Source organism: Pistacia vera, unplaced genomic scaffold (assembly GCF_008641045.1).
Source record: "Pistacia vera cultivar Batoury unplaced genomic scaffold, PisVer_v2 Contig583, whole genome shotgun sequence".
NCBI lineage: Eukaryota > Viridiplantae > Streptophyta > Magnoliopsida > Sapindales > Anacardiaceae > Pistacia > Pistacia vera.
The window spans coordinates 690,301-711,652 of NW_022196427.1; the positions used below are offsets into that span (position 1 = coordinate 690,301).

General features: G+C 34.0%; 1 protein-coding gene across 1 annotated transcript; it reads left to right on the top strand.

Moving 5' to 3' along the window:
- Window positions 1-1,558: 1,558 nt before the first annotated feature.
- Window positions 1,559-2,917, top strand: LOC116109571 (spermidine hydroxycinnamoyl transferase-like). Its single transcript, XM_031395797.1, has one exon. The coding sequence runs from the start codon at window positions 1,559-1,561 to the stop codon at window positions 2,915-2,917; it is 1,359 nt and encodes a 452-aa protein (XP_031251657.1).
- Window positions 2,918-21,352: the final 18,435 nt, after the last annotated feature.

Here is a 21,352-nt window from a genome sequence, read left to right on the forward strand (position 1 = left end):
TGATGGTTATCGCCTTCAATAGACAACCCTCATTTGGTGATGAAGATCAAGACGCTTGTCTTCGTCGTATATATAATGTTAGCTAGAATTATAACAATGAGAACAAATGAAATGTCATGCTTCTAACATCTACCAAATTTTCATTAAAATTTAATCATATATATATATATATATACACTAATGGATACATGAAATTAGTAGCGGATCTAGACATTTCTGTTACGGTGGGTCAAAATAAAAATTAATTATACATTAATATTTTTGTCTATTAATATTTTTGTTAGGTGGGTCAAAATCTAGAAATTATACACATTAGTATTTTAAAAAAAAAATTTGAGGGTGGGCCATGACAGAGGCTGGATCCGCCCCTGCATGAAATCTACAACTTGTCCAAAATTATATATAAAACTTAGGCTCCGTTTGGTTCACAATTTTGTGTTTTTGGGAAACGTTTTTTGAAAAAAGTTGAATTGGGCGGGTATTACTATGTAGGATTTATAAATTTAAATACCCCCTATGTTTGTTTTTTTACAAAATACCCCCTATAATAAAACATTAAAAGTTAACAAAAACACCCCCAACCCACCCTCAAATATGGACAGCCGGCCACTACCGCTGGAGGGTGGCTAGAGTCACCGTATCGGCGTATGATCGGTTGGATCTTGCCAGTCGAGCGCCGATATGACCTTTTCTGGCCAGATCCACGACAAAGGCCAGATCTACGGCTAGATCTGACCGTATTTTCTATTCAACGACGGCCAACAAACGGTCGTCATTGATGGTCAACGACGACCGTTTGTTGGCCGTCGTTACCGACTGGTTACGGCCAAATCCACAGTGGATCTGGCTGGAAAAGGCTAGATCAGGGCACTACCAACCAGATTCAGCCGGTAGTGCGCCATCTTACCAGATTTCGGCTATTTTCCGGCAGTGGTGGCCAGAATCTGGTAAATGTGGATTGTTGGGGTGTTTTTGTAATTTTTTTAAAAATATTTAGAGGTATTTAATTAAATTAACAAATTTAGGGGGTTTAAAAAAAGTTGAATAATATTGAATAATATTGTAAGTTTTTAGATATTTTACTATTTAACTTTTTTGAGAATACTAAAAGTAGTATTTCCAAAATGCAACCAAATCGGAAGCCTTAATTTCTTTTCCACATTTACTCAGACTAATATAATCAAGAGCAATCTCTGTGTAAACCTTCCAACTTTCCTGATCAAGATAAATGTTAGATATGCAATAAATTCATGTATCAATATTGCCCACGTTTTCCTTGCTCTATGTTTTTGTTATCAGGATTAATGTTTATTCCACTTTTAATAATCTGAAAATATTTAATTCATCTGCCAAGAATTTCCCCATAAATTCTTACTCTTCCAGGGAACTGCCAAGTTCATGATATATTCATTTTCTCAAACTTCTTTCCGCATTACTGGTAACTGAAATCAATTCTCTTTCCATTTCTACTCTTAAACTTCGCCCATTTAATTATATATATATATGTATATATAAATATCTTTAATTTCTCCAACGACCATCATCACAAAACCAACAAATGGCAACTGTGAACTTCAAGAATTCTTTCATGGTTAAGCCAGCTGAACCAACTTGGACTGGCCCTTTACCCCTCTCAGAATGGGATCAAATTGGCACCATAACTCACGTTCCCACCATCTACTTCTATCAAAACTCCCCAGAACTCGATTCAAACTCCATTATCAATACTTTGAAAGATTCACTCAGCCGTGCTTTAGTCCCGTTCTACCCTCTTGCAGGCCGTTTGCGTTGGATAGGCAATGGTCGTCTAGAGCTCGACTGCAATGCGGAAGGTGTTCGGTTCATTGAGGCTGAGTCTCAAGCTAAACTTGAATCTTTAGGTGATTTCTCGCCTTCCCCGGAGTATGAATATCTTGTTCCTTCTGTTGATTATAGCATCCCGATTCAAGAAATCCCGCCGTTGCTTGTGCAAGTTACAAGGTTTCAATGTGGTGGGATTAGTCTCAGTTTCACTATTTCTCATGCTGTTGTGGATGGCCCGAGCGCGCTTCATTTCATATCCGAGTGGGCGAGAATCGCCCGTGGTGAGCCTTTAAGTATGGCACCGTTTCTTGACCGAAGAGTCATGAGAGCCGGAGAGCCTCCGGTTGATTCTCTTCCAGTGTCTGGTCATGATCATGAAGAATTTAACCATCCGCCGCTCCTGCTCGGGCAATCAAACAACTTGGAAGAGCGCAAAAAGAAGACCACCGTAGCCATGTTGAAGCTGAGCAAATCTCAAGTGGAGAAGCTGAAAAACATGGCTAATGAAGGCAAAAACGGCAGCGGCACTCGCCCGTTTAGCCGGTACGAGACAGTGACAGCACATGTATGGCGTTGTGCGTGCAAGGCGCGAGGGCACATGCCTCAGCAGTCCACTGCATTAGGTATATGTGTCGATTCACGTAGCCGCATTCAGCCACCACTGCCACTTGGCTTCTTTGGGAATGCCACCCTTGATGTCATCGCCGTCAGCTGCGCCGGTGAGCTCGTTTCGAAGCCATTAGGATTTGCAGCGAGCAAAATAAGGGTAGCGATAATGACAGTGACTAGTGAGTTTGTGAAGTCAGGGATTGAGTTCTTGAAGAATCAACCAGACTTGACAAAGTTTCAAGATCTTCATGCATTGGGGGGCACTGAAGGTCCTTTTTATGGAAACCCTAATCTTGGGGTGGTGAGCTGGTTGACGCTGCCGATGTACGGCATTGATTTCGGGTGGGGGAAGGAGGTTTATATGGGGCCTGGGAGTCATGATTTTGATGGGGATTCATTGATTTTGCCAAATCCTAAAGAAGATGGAGGGTTGATTCTTGCATTGTGTTTGCAAGTTGGGCATGTGGAAGCTTTCAAGAAGTATTTCTATGAAGATATCATGTAGGAGAAATTATAAAAATAGAGAATAATCAAAGAATTAATTAGAGTGAAAAATGATTTTAGAGAAGAAGAATATGCAATTAAGTCACTTTGCTTTAATTTGAACTTAATTAATTAAGAAGTATTTTTATATTGTATATGAATAAACAAGTACATGGGTTCCTTATTACATTTATCCCAAGTAGTAATTATAGAGTTTTTATTATTTAATATCTTAGTAATTTAACATGTTTCGTATTATGATATGAATACGTACATATATATAATAGATATAACATAATAATTTCTATCTTAATTATTGTATTGTTCTTATCGATCTCTCTAGTATTCATAAAATGTAAGTTCTGATTATTCCATTTCAATGACTCAAAAAGAAGATATCAACTGTGTAACCGTCACTACTTGCAGAAGAGCCAACCAACTATATATATATAATTAATTAGTACTAATTACCCCCTTAAAAGTTTTAATTATAAAAAACATATTACGACTTACCCAAAATAATATCCTAATTAAACATAGAAAAGCTCATTTAACTATGCATGTCTAGCTAATAACTTAGTAACTTACTATAAACCCATCCAATTACTATAGGTAGTGTCTCAATTATTTGCTTCGAGGAAATCATTCTCTCTGTTCACTCTCTCTCTCTCTCTAATTTAATCTTTTTTGAGAGCTTTTCGATACACCAAATTTTACAACATAAACTCGAATGCATGCAGATGCTCCTCAACACCCAAATGGTCAAATCCATTCATCATCCTCCAAAAATAAGGACTCAAAATGTCCAAAAAGACATGAACCTTAATTATTAAGAGCATGTGAAATGTTTAGGTGATAAAATTAGCTTTCTTTTTAAATAAGATTGCATTTATAATTCAAAATCTAATTAAAAGTATTACAGCACTTGAATTTGACCTAATTTGGGTTGATTCAATCAATGGCGCAAAAAATTGTCATTGTTCAATATCAAATATCAATCTATACTATAGATTCTTTATCGCTTTCTCCATAAATGAAAACTCATTAAGAAGTAACTCAATAACTTCTTACAAAATATTCTAATTAATGCTAATTAATATCAGAACTATAAGTGGTCCTCTTCCTAATTCTGTTTCATTTGTTATAAATACTATCAACATAGCACAATAGCTTTCACTTCCACACCACGCAAATTAAGTTTATGGCAAAGTTTTTCCTATTTTATTATATCCTACTCCTCGTCATCCTTCTTGTGTTTACATCAGGTATTTACTTTCATATTAATTCCATTTTAATTTATTCTCTTACTCAAAATAAATATATACTTTAACTACAAGAAATCTTGTTTTTACCAACGACCTCTATCCCGACGAAATAAATAAAGTCGCAATATAACACCTTAAGAAGTTTTCCATCTAGTAAATTCCATTTTGATGTACATAAATACTTGAATACCCCAAAATTAAAAGAAATTATATTAAAAAAATAGAATTAAGAAAAAAAATTAACATTTTCTATTATAAAATATACTAAAAGAAGAGAAACGATAATTGAGAGGAAATAGTTACAATGCTTTTTCTATTTCAAAGTTGAATATATATCATCTTTCACAGTTCATGTATTTATAGTCTCAAGATTATGAAATATTATAAATGAAATTAAAAGCTATTAAAATGGTTTGAAGTTGTAGAACTTGAAAGGTTCAAGAGTTACAGAAGATGAAAGATTAAGAAGTTATAGAATTGCAAGGGACATCCACATTTATTCACAACACTCTCCCTTGGATGTCCATTACACAAAGAATATGCCTCGTTAAAATCTTACTAGGAAAAAACCCAATAAACCTAGTGAAGGAAAAAAAGTGCATTATTCTTGTGTATTATACGCATTTAAAAACTGCCTCAATAAAAACCTTATTAGAAAAACCCAGTGGGATAAAACCTTGGTCAAGGGAAAAAGAGTATAGTGCGTATTTACTCCCCCTTATGATGATATCACTTAAGATTTTTGTACCGACGCATTCCAATATTGTATATCAACTTTTCAAATGTTGCAGTCGGTAAAGCTTTAGTGAATAAGTCTGCCAAATTATCACATGACCGAATCCGTTTAACTTCAATATCACCATTCTTTTGAAGATCATGAGTGAAGAGGAATTTTGTTATATATGTTTCATCCTATCACCTTTGATATAACCTCCCTCTAACTGAGCTATGCATGCAGTATTATTTACATATAATGTTATAAGAACTTCTTTGTTGTAATCGATGCCACATGATTATTGAATATGTTGGGTTATTGATCTGAGCCAAACACATTATTGGCTTGCTTCGTGGATAGCTATTATCTCGGCATGGTTTGAAGAAGTAGCAGCTATAGTTTGTTTTGTAGAACGCAACTCCATATGTGAACAAATAGGCATTACAAGAAAAATGCCTTTCGACGTCTAGCAAAATTAGACGCAGAAAGTCAGATTTAGACGCTAAGCCATTTTTCGCGTCTAAATTTCGTAGTCGCCCCTTAGTTGTAGTATCGCTGTCGTAGATTGTTTGCGCGTCTAAATTTTTGTTTAGACTCGGAAAGTTTTTTTTTTTAGCGACTAGCAAATTAGTCGCTAATTGCTGGTCAAAATAGTCCCACAGCTTAGACGCTAATAGGTAAAGGGTAATTTGGTAAAATTGTATAGCGACTAATCAATTTGTTGCAAAATGTACCTTTTAGTGTCTAATAATTTGTTGCGAATGCCACAAAAATCAGACGCCAAAGGTGTAAGGATAATTTCGTAAAAGGCTTTCGCAACTATTTTATTAGTCAACGAATGTATCTTTTGGTGACCAAATTTAGTGGTTAATTGTAATACTTTTAAATGCTGAATGTAGAATCCAAACGGTTTTCGCGACTATTTTATTAGTGGCCGAATGTATCTTTTAGTGACTAAAATTTAGTAGTTAATTATAGTTATTTTAAACGCTAAATGTGGATCCAATAAGTTTTTGCGACTATTTTATTAGTGGCTGAATGTATCTTTTGGTGACTAAAATTTAGTAGTTAATTCTAATAATTTTAGATGCTGAATGTGGAATCCAATAGGTTTTCATGACTATTTCATTAGTGATCGAATGTATCTTTTGATGACCAAAATTTAGTAGTTAATTATAGTCATTTTAGACGCTGAATGTGGAATCCAATAAGTTTTCTCTACTATTTTATTAGTGGCCGAATGTATCTTTTGATGACCAAAATTTAGTAGTTAATTATAGTCATTTTAGACGCTGAATGTGGAATCCAATAAGTTTTCACGACTATTTTATTAGTGGACGAATGTATCGTTTGGTGACTAAAGTTTAGTGGTTAATTATAATAATTTTAGACGCTGAATGTAAAATCTAAAAGGTTTTTGCGACTATTTTTTAGACGCTGATTGTGGAAGCAATTAAACTAAATTACTTTTTGCTACTAAAAATTAATTGCAGAATGTGTTTTTTTTTAGAGCATTTCGTATTGACCTACATTATACATTCAACATCAACAAAATAATTGACACAATATACAAATTTGATCACTAAATCAAATATCATATTTTCATATTTATATATATAGTCCATACATGGATTTTTATGCATGATGAACAATAAAAATCCAAAATGCACTATCACATGTGCATAACAAGAAAAAAAAAAAACAGCATGCACCCACATTTTCCCTACTACCTATCTATCTGTGCATAACTAATAAAAAAATGCTCACCCCATGTACACCATCTAACATATATATGCAAACAATCCTAAAAAGATGGTTCAACCCCCATGTCAAAATATCTATTGCCCATACAACAAAAAAATAACCATCAATACCGTTAGCATGTCAAGTGTCACCAGTTACGGTTTTTGAAATAGCTGTAGCTAATGAGGACAAGTCTTCATCAGATGGAGATGGCAATGGCTATCGAGTTGGAGCTTTATCAGATGGCTGTAGTTCAAGGGCTATAGTTAGCTGCTTCATCATCTCCAATAGGACAAATTGTTGGTGTTCAAGGCTTTTTATTTTCTCTTTTTGTTGATTAAATAAGATGAGCTGCTCCTCCAACTGTTTAATCTTATTTTCTTGTTGTTGCACAATACACCTTAACTCTGCTTCTGCTGCAGTGGATTGATGCTCAGTCTGTGAAAATGCAAAATTCTGGTTAAATCCGGAAGCTTTACCCAGAACTTCCTCACATATTTCAGCTTTTGTTTTTTCACTTTCCCCTACTTGTGTTTCATCTTGCAGCTCTATCATTTTTTCCTACCATCAATTGAATGCATAATCAATAAGTCAACCAACAAACTAAATAGCAACATAAAAGAATACTGCAGCACCAAACAAAAATAAATTTGATGGAGTAGAGAAGCAAGTATATCAAACATTATCAATCAAAAACTAAAAGACAAATTCCGACATAAAGTTAATATATTGAAAAGTGTGAAATTATATGTTTTGTTGTTTATTACCATCACCTAATGGAGGTCTGGATTAAAAAAAAGTGTGGATGTCTACATCTGAGAATTTTCTTATACACATATAAGCAACAGATTTACAGTCACATATCCATGCATAAACATGCTAAGTAATAGGAAAGATAAGGGTTGTTGCCTTTTGTAAATATCATAAAAGTGATGTGGCAAGGCTGCTATGGTGATACAGAATGGAAGTTGATTAGTTCAGTATTACTCATCAAGAAGTATAAATTTGTACATATGCATTTCCCATTTTCAAAGTGTTTTAATTCTCCAAGAGGCAAAACAAAGCCATGGTTCTCTACCATTGCTAGTAGAGCTCCCAAGGACATACACTACGACACTGTAAAAACTCCACTAACATACATGATCTTCAGCAATCATGAAGTTGAATTGTTCGAAAATAACAGATCCATTCCAAGTGTACAAATCAGGAAAGGTGCCCAAAGAGAAGAATGAAAACTACATCTCATTTAAATGCTTAGATGGATGACAACTGACGCAAAAATGCTTAGAAGAAACTTTGAAATATCTACATAAACCATGAAACATGTTTTTCCTACTAGAAAAAACTCCAACTTTCTGCTTTAAAAAATACAAACTGTTAAGTTCAATCAAGAGAAACAATATAACACAAGTTAAATTTCAGCCTTATCCTGCAATGTTTGTAGCATATCAATAGCAAACCACAGTAAAGTTATAAAAGTTTGGTAACACTCAGGAAAACTAAATGCCAATATCAAACAAATGCACAAGCACCAACATAATTACAGGTCAAAACATGACAGAGAAATGCAATGAGACTCAAATTAAAACAATAAAAGCATGGCAGTATGGAACATTTACGGAAAAACAATACATTTATACCCAATTGAATGGTAAGACATTTCATATATCGATAATTGAAAGATAATCAACTTACATATAGCTCTCTTGCTTGTTCATTAATCCACCCTTTCTCGACGCTCCAACGAGTGTCATGAAATAATTGTATAGGACCGACAGATTCCCCAAGTTGGTGCGCCTTAACAGTTCATATCGTCATTGACTATAATTGAAATACAATTAGTAAACAGGAAAACAAAGTTGTTTATTTGTATAGGTGAATCATATTAAATACCTTTTCCTTTTTGTGCTGGATAAAGTTCCTTCATACGACACTGCACATCTCTGCAGAAGAAGGCTTGACGACTTTCCCGACCCAGATCAATGAAATTGAACCAAGTCTCTTGTGGCATGATCTGCATTACTTGTTCACCTTATTTATATTCCACAATTTCCCATATTAACTGAAAGATGTGGGATTAGGAACTTAATATTTATAAAACACAAAGAATAAGATGGCCAGTGGAACATGCATGCAGCCAGACATTTCCCTTTCCTTTGGAGCCATAGTAATGCTGCATCTAACGTCTAATCATAATAGTCCAATTGTGTAAATTTAAGCATATGCCCATCTCTGTAACTTCATCTAGTGTTTTCAAAATACTGCCTATTCTAACATAATTATCATTTTGTTTATCACATTGTCTAAAATTAGAACTATAAAAACAGGGGACTGGACTTCTCTCTATGGTTTTTCTTTTTTATTCTAGAACCTATATTTCACTTGTTGAGCAACAATAAAAAATATTTATGTTACGATGATACATCAACCATTCAGTTCACATTCTCTAATATTTATTATTGAAGTTCACAATTTAAATGGAACAAAAGGCAATCATAATATAAAGCATTAAAAATGCTCAATTACAGCGCCACCATCACATCAACAACACTTAGAAAACTATGCCTAGTCCTGCAATAAGTAGTGTAAGATTAATTTCAATCCAGACAAAATAAACTTCCCACAATAAAAGAAGGTCAGTAGCCATACCAGCCATGAAGCTTCATTTTGAAGTACCGCCAGTATATCCAAATGCTCAGGCCTCAAGAAGGTTTGCAGCAGGCATATCTTCTCAGAGATTTATTTATTTACTTTTTCTATATATAGAAGAATGATGCATTAGTCAAGTTAGTGCTTCCAACGATCTTCAAATTTTGTTGTTCTTTTCATAAGTCCCAAAATTTTATTCATCCTCAAGTTATCTTTCTCGTTCTAATATCAAATGACCCTACAAATTTTCAAGTTAAGTTTTTCCAAACTAGCATTCTGGCCTCATAACAGATGTCAAAATTACTGACCGAACAATTAATCAAGCACCTTCTATTTCTACTTGGTGAAGCAGACTATGTTGTTAGTTATTGAATATATGATTATACACAGGGAAATCAAGAGTAATGAGATACCTTTAGCTAACTCTATTATGAAAATGTATGTTAAATTTGGTCGACTTGATGAAGCGCGTTTCTTCTTGATTGATTATTTGTTTGAGTTTCTACGGTTCTATTTTTTTAGTTTTGGTTTGTCACCAATTTTTTTTTTTTTTCTTTTTTTTTTTTGTTACAAAGAAGTGGACAAGGCTGTAATATTCATTCTGTCCATCAATTGCTCAGCCCTTCATACCGCCCATACCACCCATGCCCTCGAATAGTGACTCAAACAAATCAAAAAGACTGCTGAAATCCTGGTTTAGTCAAGGAAATTCCAACAATGAGAAGCAGGCAGTGCAAGTATCCAAATAAATAATGTATTTTGAAATAGATGGTCTTATTCAGAGTGTGCAGAATTCAACTTACCCCCATGCCCATACCAGCAGCTTTAAGTCCAGCCTCTCCATGCCTGTCATACAGGGATCGTTTTTCATCATCTGACAATACCTTTACAGTACAGAACAACTTCATCACTTGAAAAATAAAAACACTTCAGATCATTAACCCTGGCTCAACCGCAAATAACAAACTAAAATAACCACATGATTGAACTTTTTACCTCATATGCATGCATTGCTTATTTCCTTGAATTTCTGTTCTGCACCAGGTTCTCTGCATATAAATTAAGAAATCTACAAAAGAGCAACATTAATTAGATGGGTCTAAAATAACTATTAATTGAAGAAAAATAAGAGGCCATGCCAAAGCTGTTGATTAAAGTATAGGAATAAACTTGTAGAAATGATAAATGCGTCTAATTGGAATAAGATTACCACTTAACCTAGTATGTATATAATTCAACAGAGCATCTTTTCCAAACTTCAATTAGAGGATTTCTCCAACAAGGCAGCACAATCATCTTATAAAGTAAAATACGACATATGGGAAGGATCAAAAGGCTATACAACATAAATTCAACTTTTATTTCCATGTTTTGTTAGGATTAGAATTATTACATAATGTATGTGTAGCCATTCCGGATTGGTAGAAGATGGATTAAGGTATTTTCGAAGTATGCAGAATGAATATGGAATAGAACCCAGCCTACAACATTATGTATGCTTGGTAGATCTTCTTGGCATAGCTGGTCAGTTTGATTTGGCTTTGAAAACAATCCAAGAGATGCCTGTCCAAGTACAAGCTCAAGTATGGGCTCCATTACTTAGTGCATGCAAGAAACATAGCAACATTGAGCTGGGAAAACTTGCAGCTAGAAAGTTGATAAATAGCCCTCTAACAGCTATTATACCATATTGATATATACAAAATATCTTATGAGCCGAAAAGTATTTTTGATGCTTGACTCTCTGTGTGTTTGTCTTTGATCTTTCTCATTATAAACATTGAATACTGCAATATTTATTCCTCGGATTGAATTGTATGGTCAACTTGAAAGTAAAACAATAAAGTTTCATCCAAGAGTGCTTAGTCATTAGTCAATAATATTGTGCTAAAGAAGTAACAACTGAAAAGAACTTCCATTTGAAATTTGACTAATAACACAAAGAAGACCATCACAAGTTTAGAGATTCACATCTAGACATATGGTTTACTAAACCATGGGATGATGAAAGAATTAACCGTATTTCATTCACATAATAATCCAATTTTACCTTGAATTGTATAAACAAAAGAGTAGTGATATTACAATTATCAATATGGATCATTGCAAAGTACATATCCTCTGAATTATAGACTGATCTTCCTTGTCTTTTAGTCTTGTTGCTTGTTTTCAGGCTGCCTTTGACTTTAATTTTAGCCATTGCTTGTTGATTCATTTAATTTAGAGTGTGGCATTTCTTTTCATATAAGGAAAATGACATATTCTTGATAAATTATAAAATTATAACCTAATTATTTTGTTTTAAAAGGTATTTGAGGATCTTAAAGTTGACTTGAAGACCGAGGCTAAGAAGAGTGCGGCACCACTGCTACTACAACCATTAAAAAAAAGAGGTATAAGTTACATAAATTGATATTTAATTAATTTATTGATCGTTTATACTCATTTACATTATCACTAGTACTATATTCTTTGTATGAATGAATGTGGTTTGATTGGGTTGAGTGTTGTCTTTGTAATAGAACATATTTATGATACTTAATTTATGTTTTGTTTGCGAACCTAGAAGGTCACAAAGGATAGAAGATGGATTTGGTTGTCTAATAGGTTGTGCGATGAATATATTCAAGGAATTGACTCTTTCATAGACATTGCAAAACAACATTTGGATAGTGAGGGTAAGACTCTTTTCCCATGTAGATCTTGTTTTAATACAAGATCACATGATATATACACCATTCAGCTACATTTGTATAGACATGGGTTTTCAAGAAGTTATGATGTCTGGACCTTTCACGGGGAACACATGAATGTTGGAACCATATTTGACGTCATGTCTGGCGATGAAGTGGACAATGAATATAAAGATGATGATGACATCATGGAAATGCTTAATGATGCTCGTGGTCCAGTAAACATGCATATGGATGGGGATTCATCAAATGTAGGTGGCAGTACATCCCATAATCTTAGGAGTGTAAACTATGAGAAATTTGATGACATGTTTGCATATGCTCAACAGGAATTGTATCTAGGGTGCACTAACATCTCAATCCTAGAGTTCATAGTTAAATTGTTGCATATAAAAGCCATTAATCACATGACTGATAAATCATGTGACTTGATAATACAGTTGATAAAAAGTGTGTTGCCTAAAGGATCCAATCTCCCCGAATCCTACTACGAAGCTAGAAAAATTATGCAACAATTAGGCTTAGGCTATGAATCAATACATGCATGTAGGTTTGATTGTGCATTATTTTGGAAGGAGCATACGAATGCTGATAAATGTTCTGTATGTGATGAACCTAGATATAAGATTAATGATGGAAAGGGCAAAAAAATTGCACATAAGGTTCTGCGTTACTTCCCATTGAAACCTAGACTCCAACGACTCTTCATGTCAAGGCACACAGCTGAAGATATGGTGTGGCATAAGGAAAAACGATTAAGTACAGAAGATATGTTGAGGCATCCTGCTGATTCTGAATCTTGGAAAGTATTTGACAAGATATACCCTTCATTTGCATAAGATGCCTGAAATGTCCGGATGGGTATTGCAACTGATGGTTTTAATCCTTTTGGGAACATGAGTCTATCTTATAACATGTGGCCAGTGGTACTTGTCCTTTACAATTTGCCTCCATGGAAGTGTATGAAAGACCCTTACTTTATGATGCCATTGCTCATTCTAGGGCCTAAAGCACCTGGAAGAGATAGTGATGTGTATTTGCGTCCATTGATTGAAGAATTAAAAGAGTTATAGGTTGATGGTGTACAGACTTATGATACAGCTGGGGGAGAATATTTTTGTTTACATGCCGCTGTCATGTGGTCAATTAATGATTTTCCCGCCTTAGGCAATTTGTCCGGATGGAGAACCAAAGGCTATAAGGCCTGTCTTGTATGTAATGAGAATACTTCATCCCAATTGTTGAGAAGTAAAATATGCTACATGGGACATCAGTGATTCTTGTCTCCATATCATCGGTGGAGGCAAAGCATGCAATTCGATGGGAAAAGAGAAATTAGATCTTCGCCGAAACTATATTCAGGGGATGAAATTCATGAACAACTATCTCATGTGAACAATGTGCGTTTCGAGAAAAATATATTATCAGTTGATAGAGGTAGAAAAAGAAAACATAGTCCTAGTGCATCAAATTGGACAAAGAAACGTATATTCTTTGAGTTGGAATACTGGTGTAAACTTAAAATCAGACATAACCTTGATGTGATGCACATTGAAAAAAACATATCTGACAACATCATTGGCACATTATTGAACATCGAAGGGAAATCAAAAGATACTGATAAAGCTCGACTCGATTGGTTGATATGAACATACGCAAAGAGTTACATTTGCAACCTATGGTGATAGATATTTGAAACCACAAGCATGTATACCTTACATTAGATGAGAGAAGACAATTTTGCAATTCCTGAAATTAGTGAAGTTTCAGACGGGTATGCAAGTAATATCACCCGATGTGTCAATGTGAAAGATGGCAGGTTGGGGTTAAAGAGTCATGACTGTCATGTCTACTACTAAACTGCTGCCTGCAGGAATACGTCTATTTTTGCATCAAGACGTTTGTATTGCACTTGTCGAGCTATCCTACTTCTTCCAACAAATATGTGCTAGGACTTTGTTTGTAAATGATCTAAATAGATTGGAACAAGATATAGTCCTAATTCTTTGTAAGCTTGAAATGGTTTTTCCCTCCTGCATTTTTGATATTATGGTTCATTTGGCTGTACACCTTCCATTGGAAGCTAAATTGGGTGGTCAGTTGGAATCGGTGGATGTATCCAATTGAAAGTTTTTTTGGGGAAATTGAAAAAATATGTTAGAAACAAAGCTAGATCGGGGGCTCTATTGCAGAGGGTTATATGGTGAATGAAGCATTAACATTTTGTTCAATGTATCTGCGGGGAATTGAAACTAGATTAATCGAGTAGAGAGAAATGATGACAGTTTGCATGGACACCCAGAAGAGTATTATCAGTTTTCATACAAAAGGCTCGTCCATGGGGTTCAAGGAAGTTAATCGAACTTCCACTAGATGAATTGCAAAAGGCTCATTGGTACGTCTTGAACAATTATGAAGAACTGCAACCTTTTCTAGAGTGAGTCCCTTTAAAAGTTTAGTTTGAAACCTGTTGAGAAAACAAATGTTTTAAATTGATATAAGTTTGCCTTATAACCATAATTGTCTATTTTCTTTATGTAACAAACAGAACACTTAAAAGAGTTGGAGGCCTTAAATTGTGTAACATATTAAAACACAAGAACAATTATTCCTAAATGGTTTGCAGATCGTGTAAGTATACCTTAATCGTTTATAAAACATACAAAACAGGTTTAATATGTTTTAGGTAATTTCATTGATTTGGAATTGATGTTTTTGTGTAGAGGAACACCTTGATGTTGACAGGTGCAATGATACAACTAAGGGACTGTACTTCTTATCTTGTGCTCCTGATTTTCGTGGTAATTTTTTTAACAATTGTATTATCAATGGAGTGCGGTTTCCATAACAATGATCAATCACATTGTTGAGTCACAAAATTGTGGAGTGATGGTACCAGGGGAGCATGATGGTGATCCAATTGATTTTATGGTGAATTAAGTGCTGTGTTAGAGCTAATTATGTTAATCGGTTTCGGGTTTATATTCAAGTGTAACTGGTTTGACACTGATGTAAAAAAGAAGAGGATACAAAGATTATCATCTCACTTGTATTAATGTTGAGAAATTGTGGTATGGTGGATGATCCTTTATACTGGCATTCAAGCTCAACAAGTATTCTATGTTGATGATTACAAACTTAGGACTAATTGGAAAGTGGTTCGAAAAGCAACATAGAAACCTATGGGATGTATAAGAGATGGATACACAAATGAAGAAGAGGAGGATATTGTTCCTGTACAGAAGATGAGTTTGACAGGGGATATTTATTAGACATGATGTTGATCCTGACTTGGTTGATTTAATAATTACACATGTTGGAGCTGAAGTAGTGGGAGATGAGTCAATGTTGATGTGAGAAGAAGAAGATGATACATTGATTGTTATTGTACTGATAATGAAAATGATTTAATGAGTGATTCTGATAACAACTTCTGATGGTATGCTTGTATGATTATATGTACTCTTTACTATTTATATGTGTAAATATAGTTAATGATCAAATTTCATGGATTAAATATACTTAGGCAATATATCTTACCTGGTATGTTTTCTCTTATGTTGATGTTTGTAGATTCCGAAGATGGCTCCTGGTAAAAGAAGGACCCTAGCTAGACGTGCAAATGTTATTCGACAGAATCATAGTCCTTGTACGCACTCCTGAAATTGCTGCAATCATTGGTAAAGTTATGATATTGGTCCATATAAGTATACTGAAATATATACTTGGATTTTAGATATTGTCTACAATGTTTGTTTAAAATTTAAGAATACATTTTACTTTACCAACATGTAAACCGTCATTGTGATAACATATTATTTACTGATGCATTATTTGATTTTGTAGACAATATTGTGGCAAGAACGTGAGAAGAAGAGTAGAGGAGTTGGATGTGAAAGACTTATGAAACAGCGCAGTCGAAGTTGAATGCAGACTTTCAAAAAGAAGATGAAGTACCTACTAGAGTAAATGCATCAAAGTTGAGTACGAGGTAGGAATAGTTGCGAGAACTATGCCCCCTTAGAGTGCTTACTTGGGAAGAAAGTTCCCTACGATGTCGAAAAAAAAATGATTGCTCGTATCACGGTAATGTATTTGAATATCATTATCCATATTGTCATACTTCCTTATGAAAATAATATATAATACCCTATAAGTTTATGCATGTACATTTTGATGAATTTAGACCAAGTTTGACATTGGTGTCACGGAGCCCCATGTACTGAAATGGTTGAAGCACAAATTGTGTAAGAGATTCAACAGCTTCTGAAGTGCCCTATACAGAAATTCAAAGCATATGCTACTAAGGAGGAAGCATTATAGAATAGACCAGAAGAATTAAAGATCCGATGATGGATATCTTTGTGACTCTTTTCTAGTGAAAAGTTTAGGTAAGGTCAACATGTTTCATGTTATTATATATGTATTGTATTTTAATATTAAATTTTATGGTGTAAGGCCCGGTCAAAAACTTATTCTGAGAATCGGTCGAAGCTGAGGTGTAACCACCGTGGTGGTTCCAGAACTTTATCCAACACAAAAAGGAAAAGGTATTTAATATGATTCATCTATACAAATATACAACTTTGTTTTCCTGTTTACTAATTTTAATTGCATTTATGGTTAATGACGATATGAATTTAAGACGCACAACTTGGGGAATTTGTCGATCCTATACAATTATTTCATGACACTCGTTGGAGCGCCGAGAAAGGGTGGATTAATGAACAAGCAAGAGAGCTATATGTAAGTTGATCTTTTCAATTACGATATATGAAATGTCTTACCATTGAATTGGGTATAAATGTATGGTGATATGGAAGGAAGTTGATCATCACTACATTTCTCTTGCTTCTTTTGACCTATAATTATGTTGGTGCTTGTGCATTGGTTCGATATTGGCATTTAGTTTTCCTGAGTGTTACCAAACTTTTATAACTTTGCTGTGCTTTGCTATTGATTGTTACAAACATGCAGGATAAGGCTGAAATTTAACTTTGTGTATATTGTTTCTCTTGATTGAACTTAACAATTTGCGTATGTGATACAGAATGGAAGTTGATAATCATTGCAATTCTCTGTCATCTTTTGACCTTTAATTATGTTGGTGCTTGTGCATTTGTTTGATATTGGCATTTAGTTTTCCTGAGTGTTACTAAACTTTTATAACTTTGCTGTGGTTTGCTATTGATATGTTTAAAACATGCAGGATAAGGCTGAATTTAACTTGTGTTATATTGTCTCTCTTGATTGAACTTAACAGTTTGTATTTTTTAAAGCAGAAAGTTGGAGTTTCTTCTAGTAGGGAAACCTGTTTCATGTGTTATGTAGATATTTCAAAGTTTCTTCTAAGCATTTTTGCGTCAGTTGTCTCATCCATCCTAGGGACATGGTATAACTAAAAGTGCAATTTTAGGAGCCTTTAAGAGCATTTTTATTTTCATGGATTGATGTATTTATGTTAGCATGTTGTAATGATTAGTAAATATGTAACTTTAAAATATCACCTAATGGAGGTCTGATTCTACTGAGGATTTTATGATCTAGATATTATTATGTTTGAATTATAATCTGAATGTCGTATCGCTGAACTTGGACGGATGAGATTAATTTTTTTTTTTTTTGATTTGTGTGCTGAAGATCATGTAAGTTAGTGGTGTTTTTACAGTGTGGTAGTGTATTCCTTGGGTTTAGGCTAGCAATGGCGCGAAACCTCTTGTTTTGCCTCTTGGAGAATAAAACACTTTGAAAATGGGAAATGCAGTACATATTTATAATCTTGATGAGTAATACTGAACTAATCAACTTCCATTCCGTATCTTCAAAGCATATGCCCCATCACTTTTATGATATTTACAAATGCAACAGCCTATCTTTTTCCAATTATAGTAGCATGATGCATGGATATGTGACTGTAAATTTGTTGCTTATGTGTATAAGAAAATTTTTAGATGTAGAATCCACACTTTTTTTTAATCCAGACCTCCATTAGGTGATGGTAATACGACAAAACATATAATTTCATAGTTTTGAATATAAAACTTTATGTCAGAAAATGTTTGTTTAGTTATGATTGATAATGTTTTAGATACTTGCTTCTTTACTCCATCAAATTTATTTTGTTTGGTGCTACAGTATTCTTTTATGTTGCTATATAGTTTGTTGGTTGACTTATTGATTATGCATTCAATTGATGGTATGAAAAAATGATAGAGCTGCAGATGAAACACAAGCAGGGGAAAGTGAAAAAACAGAAGCTGAAATATGTGAGGAAGTTTTGGGTAAAGCTTTCGGATTTAATAAAATTTGGCATTTAACAAACTGAGCATCAATCCACTGCAGCAGAAGCAGAGTTAAGGTGCATTGTGCAACAACAAGAAAATAAGATTAAACAGTTGGAGGAGCAGCTCATCTTATTTGATCATCAAAAAGAGAAAATAAAAAGGCTTGAACACAAACAATTTGTCCTGTTGGACATGATGAAGCAGCTAACTATAGCCTTTGAACTACAACAACCTCATAAAGCTCCAACTGGATAGCCATTGCCATCTCCAACTGATGAAGATTCGTCCTCATCAGCTACAACTATTTAAAAAACCACAACTGGCGACACTTGACATGCTAACGGTATTGATGGTTATTTTTTTGTTTATGGGCAGTAGATATTTTGAAATGGGGGTAGAACCATCTTTTTAGGATTGTTTGCATATATATGTTAGATGGTGTACATTGGGTGGGCTTTTTTTTTTGTTAGTTATGCACAGATAGATAGGTAGTGGGCTGAAAATGTGGGTGCATGCTGTTTTTTTTGGTTATGCACATGTGATAGTGCATTTTGGATTTTTATTGCTCATCATGCATAAAAATCCATGTATGGACTATATATATATGTATGAAAATATGATATTTGATGTTAGTGATCAGATTTTATATTGTGTCAATTGAACAGTTGATTTGAATGTATAATGTAGGTCAATACGAAATGCTCTTAAAAAAAAACACATTTTGCAACTAATTTTTGTAGTAGCAACAAGTAATTTAGCATAATTGCGTTCCACTGAAGGTCCATACGAAATGCTCTAAAAAAACACATTCTGCAACTAATGTTTTAGTAGCAAAAAGTAATTTAGTATAATGCTTTCACATTCAATGTTTAAAAAATAGTCGCGAAAACCTTTTGGATTTCATATTCAGCGTCTAAAATGATTACAATTAACCACTAAATTTTTGGTCATCAAACGATACATTCAGCCACTAATAAAATAGTCACAAAAACCTATTGGATTCCACATTCAACGTCTAAAATGACTATAATTAACCACTAAATTTTGGTCACCAAAAGATACATTCGGTCACTAATAAAATAGTCACAAAAACCTATTGGATTCCACATTCAGCATCTAAAATGACTATAATTAACTACTAAATTTTGGTCACTAAAAGATACATTAGGCCACTAATAAAATAGTCACGAAAACTTATTGGATTTCACATTTAGCGTCTAAAATAACTATAGTTAACTACTAAATTTTGGTCACCGAAAGATACATTGGCCACTAATAAAATAGTCGTGAAAACCATTTGGATTCTACATTCAGTGTCTAAAAGTATAACAATTAATCACTAAATTTTGGTCACCAAAAGATACATTCGTCGACTAATAAAATAGTTACGAATGCCTTCGACAAAATTACCCTTACACCTTTGGCGCCTAATTTTTGTGGCATTCGCGACAAATTATTGGACACTAAAAGGTACATTTTGCAACTAATTGATTAGTCGCTATGCAATTTTACCAAATTACCCTTGAACTATAAGCGTCTAGCTAGGGGACTATTTTGACGAGCAATTAGCGACTAATTTGCTGGTAGCTAAAAAAAAACTTTCCGTGTTTAAACAAAAATTTAGACGCGTAAACAATCTACGACAGCGATACTGCAACTAACTGGCGACTACGAAATTTAGACGCGGAAAATGGCTTAGCGTCTAAATGTTACTTTCTGTGTCTAATTTTGCTTGACGCCAAAAGGCATTTTTCTTGTAGTGTTAATTCCGTTCCAATGCCTTTGTGTCAGAGCAAAACTATATCTTGCTAACAAATTTATAGAAAATGCTATATTTGGTCGTGTATTGTTAGATTGCGTCTTTCCATTTTGACCAATCTTCTCTCTGTCTACATTCTTCAACAGATTTAGGTTCAAAATCCTCATTATTATTTACAATATCAGGCGCTATATTGTATGCAAAAATATTGTCGACAATTTTTTTTTTTTTCGATTCTATATTTTTCTTGTAGAGACATAATTTATTGAGATCTCTTCATTCTTGCTAGTTTCAGGTACTTGAACTTCTTCTGGAGTTTCATGATTAATTATGTCTCTATTCTCTTCATGAGAACTTGCCTCCTTGATGTAAGCATCTTGGTTATTTGCTACTCTTTTCTTTTAAGGATTTTTATTTTTGGAACCAACTGGTCTACCACGTTTTAAACGTGCCTTAGATTAATTTGCTATAGGTAATTTTCCTTTAGGGACATCAATCCAAATTGGAGAATTTGCAGCTGGTATGTGAGATTTAGTCACTCTTTTTGAATCAGTGAATGCACCTGGCAACTGATTTGCTACATTTTGCAAATGAATTATCTTTTGAACTTCTTGTTCACATTGTTTAGAACAAGGATCAAGATAAGATAATGATGATATTTTCCAAGTAATTTCCTTTTCTAGCTACCTATTCTCTCCCCTATAATGTCGGGAATTTTGTTTCATTAAAATGACAATCGGCAAATTGTGCCGTAAATAAATCTTCTGTTAATGGTTCTAAATATTTAATTATAGAAGGAGATTCATATCCAACATATATTCCTAATCTTTTTTGGGGACCCATTTTAGTGCATTGTGGTGGAGCAATTGGAACATATACCATACATCAAAATATTCTTAAATGAGAAATATTTGGCTCTTGACCAAAAGCCAATTGTAAAGGAGAGAATTTGTGATAACTTGTTGGCCTAATGCATACAAGTGCTGTTGCATGTAAAATAGTATGTCTCTAAATAGAACTTGGGAGCTTTGTTCTCATAAGTAATGGCGTAGCAATCAATTGGAGGCATTTAATAAATGACTTTGCTAAACCATTCTATATATGAACATGGGCAACAAACTTTTCAACCGTTATTCCGATTGACATACAATAATCATTAAAAGTCTAAGACATAAATTCACCAACATTATCAAGACGTATTGTTTTAATTGTATAATTTGAAAATTGTGCTCACAATCGAATTATTTGGGTAAGTAATCTCGCAAACGCCAGGTTGCGAGTAGATAATAAACACACATGGGACCATCTTGTAGATGCATCTACTAAGACCATAAAATATCTAAATGGTC

What these genes read in the sequence shown, in the direction of transcription:
- LOC116109571 (XM_031395797.1), top strand. Translation starts at nt 1,559, where the DNA reads ATGGCAACTGTGAACTTCAAGAATTCTTTCATGGTTAAGCCAGCTGAA.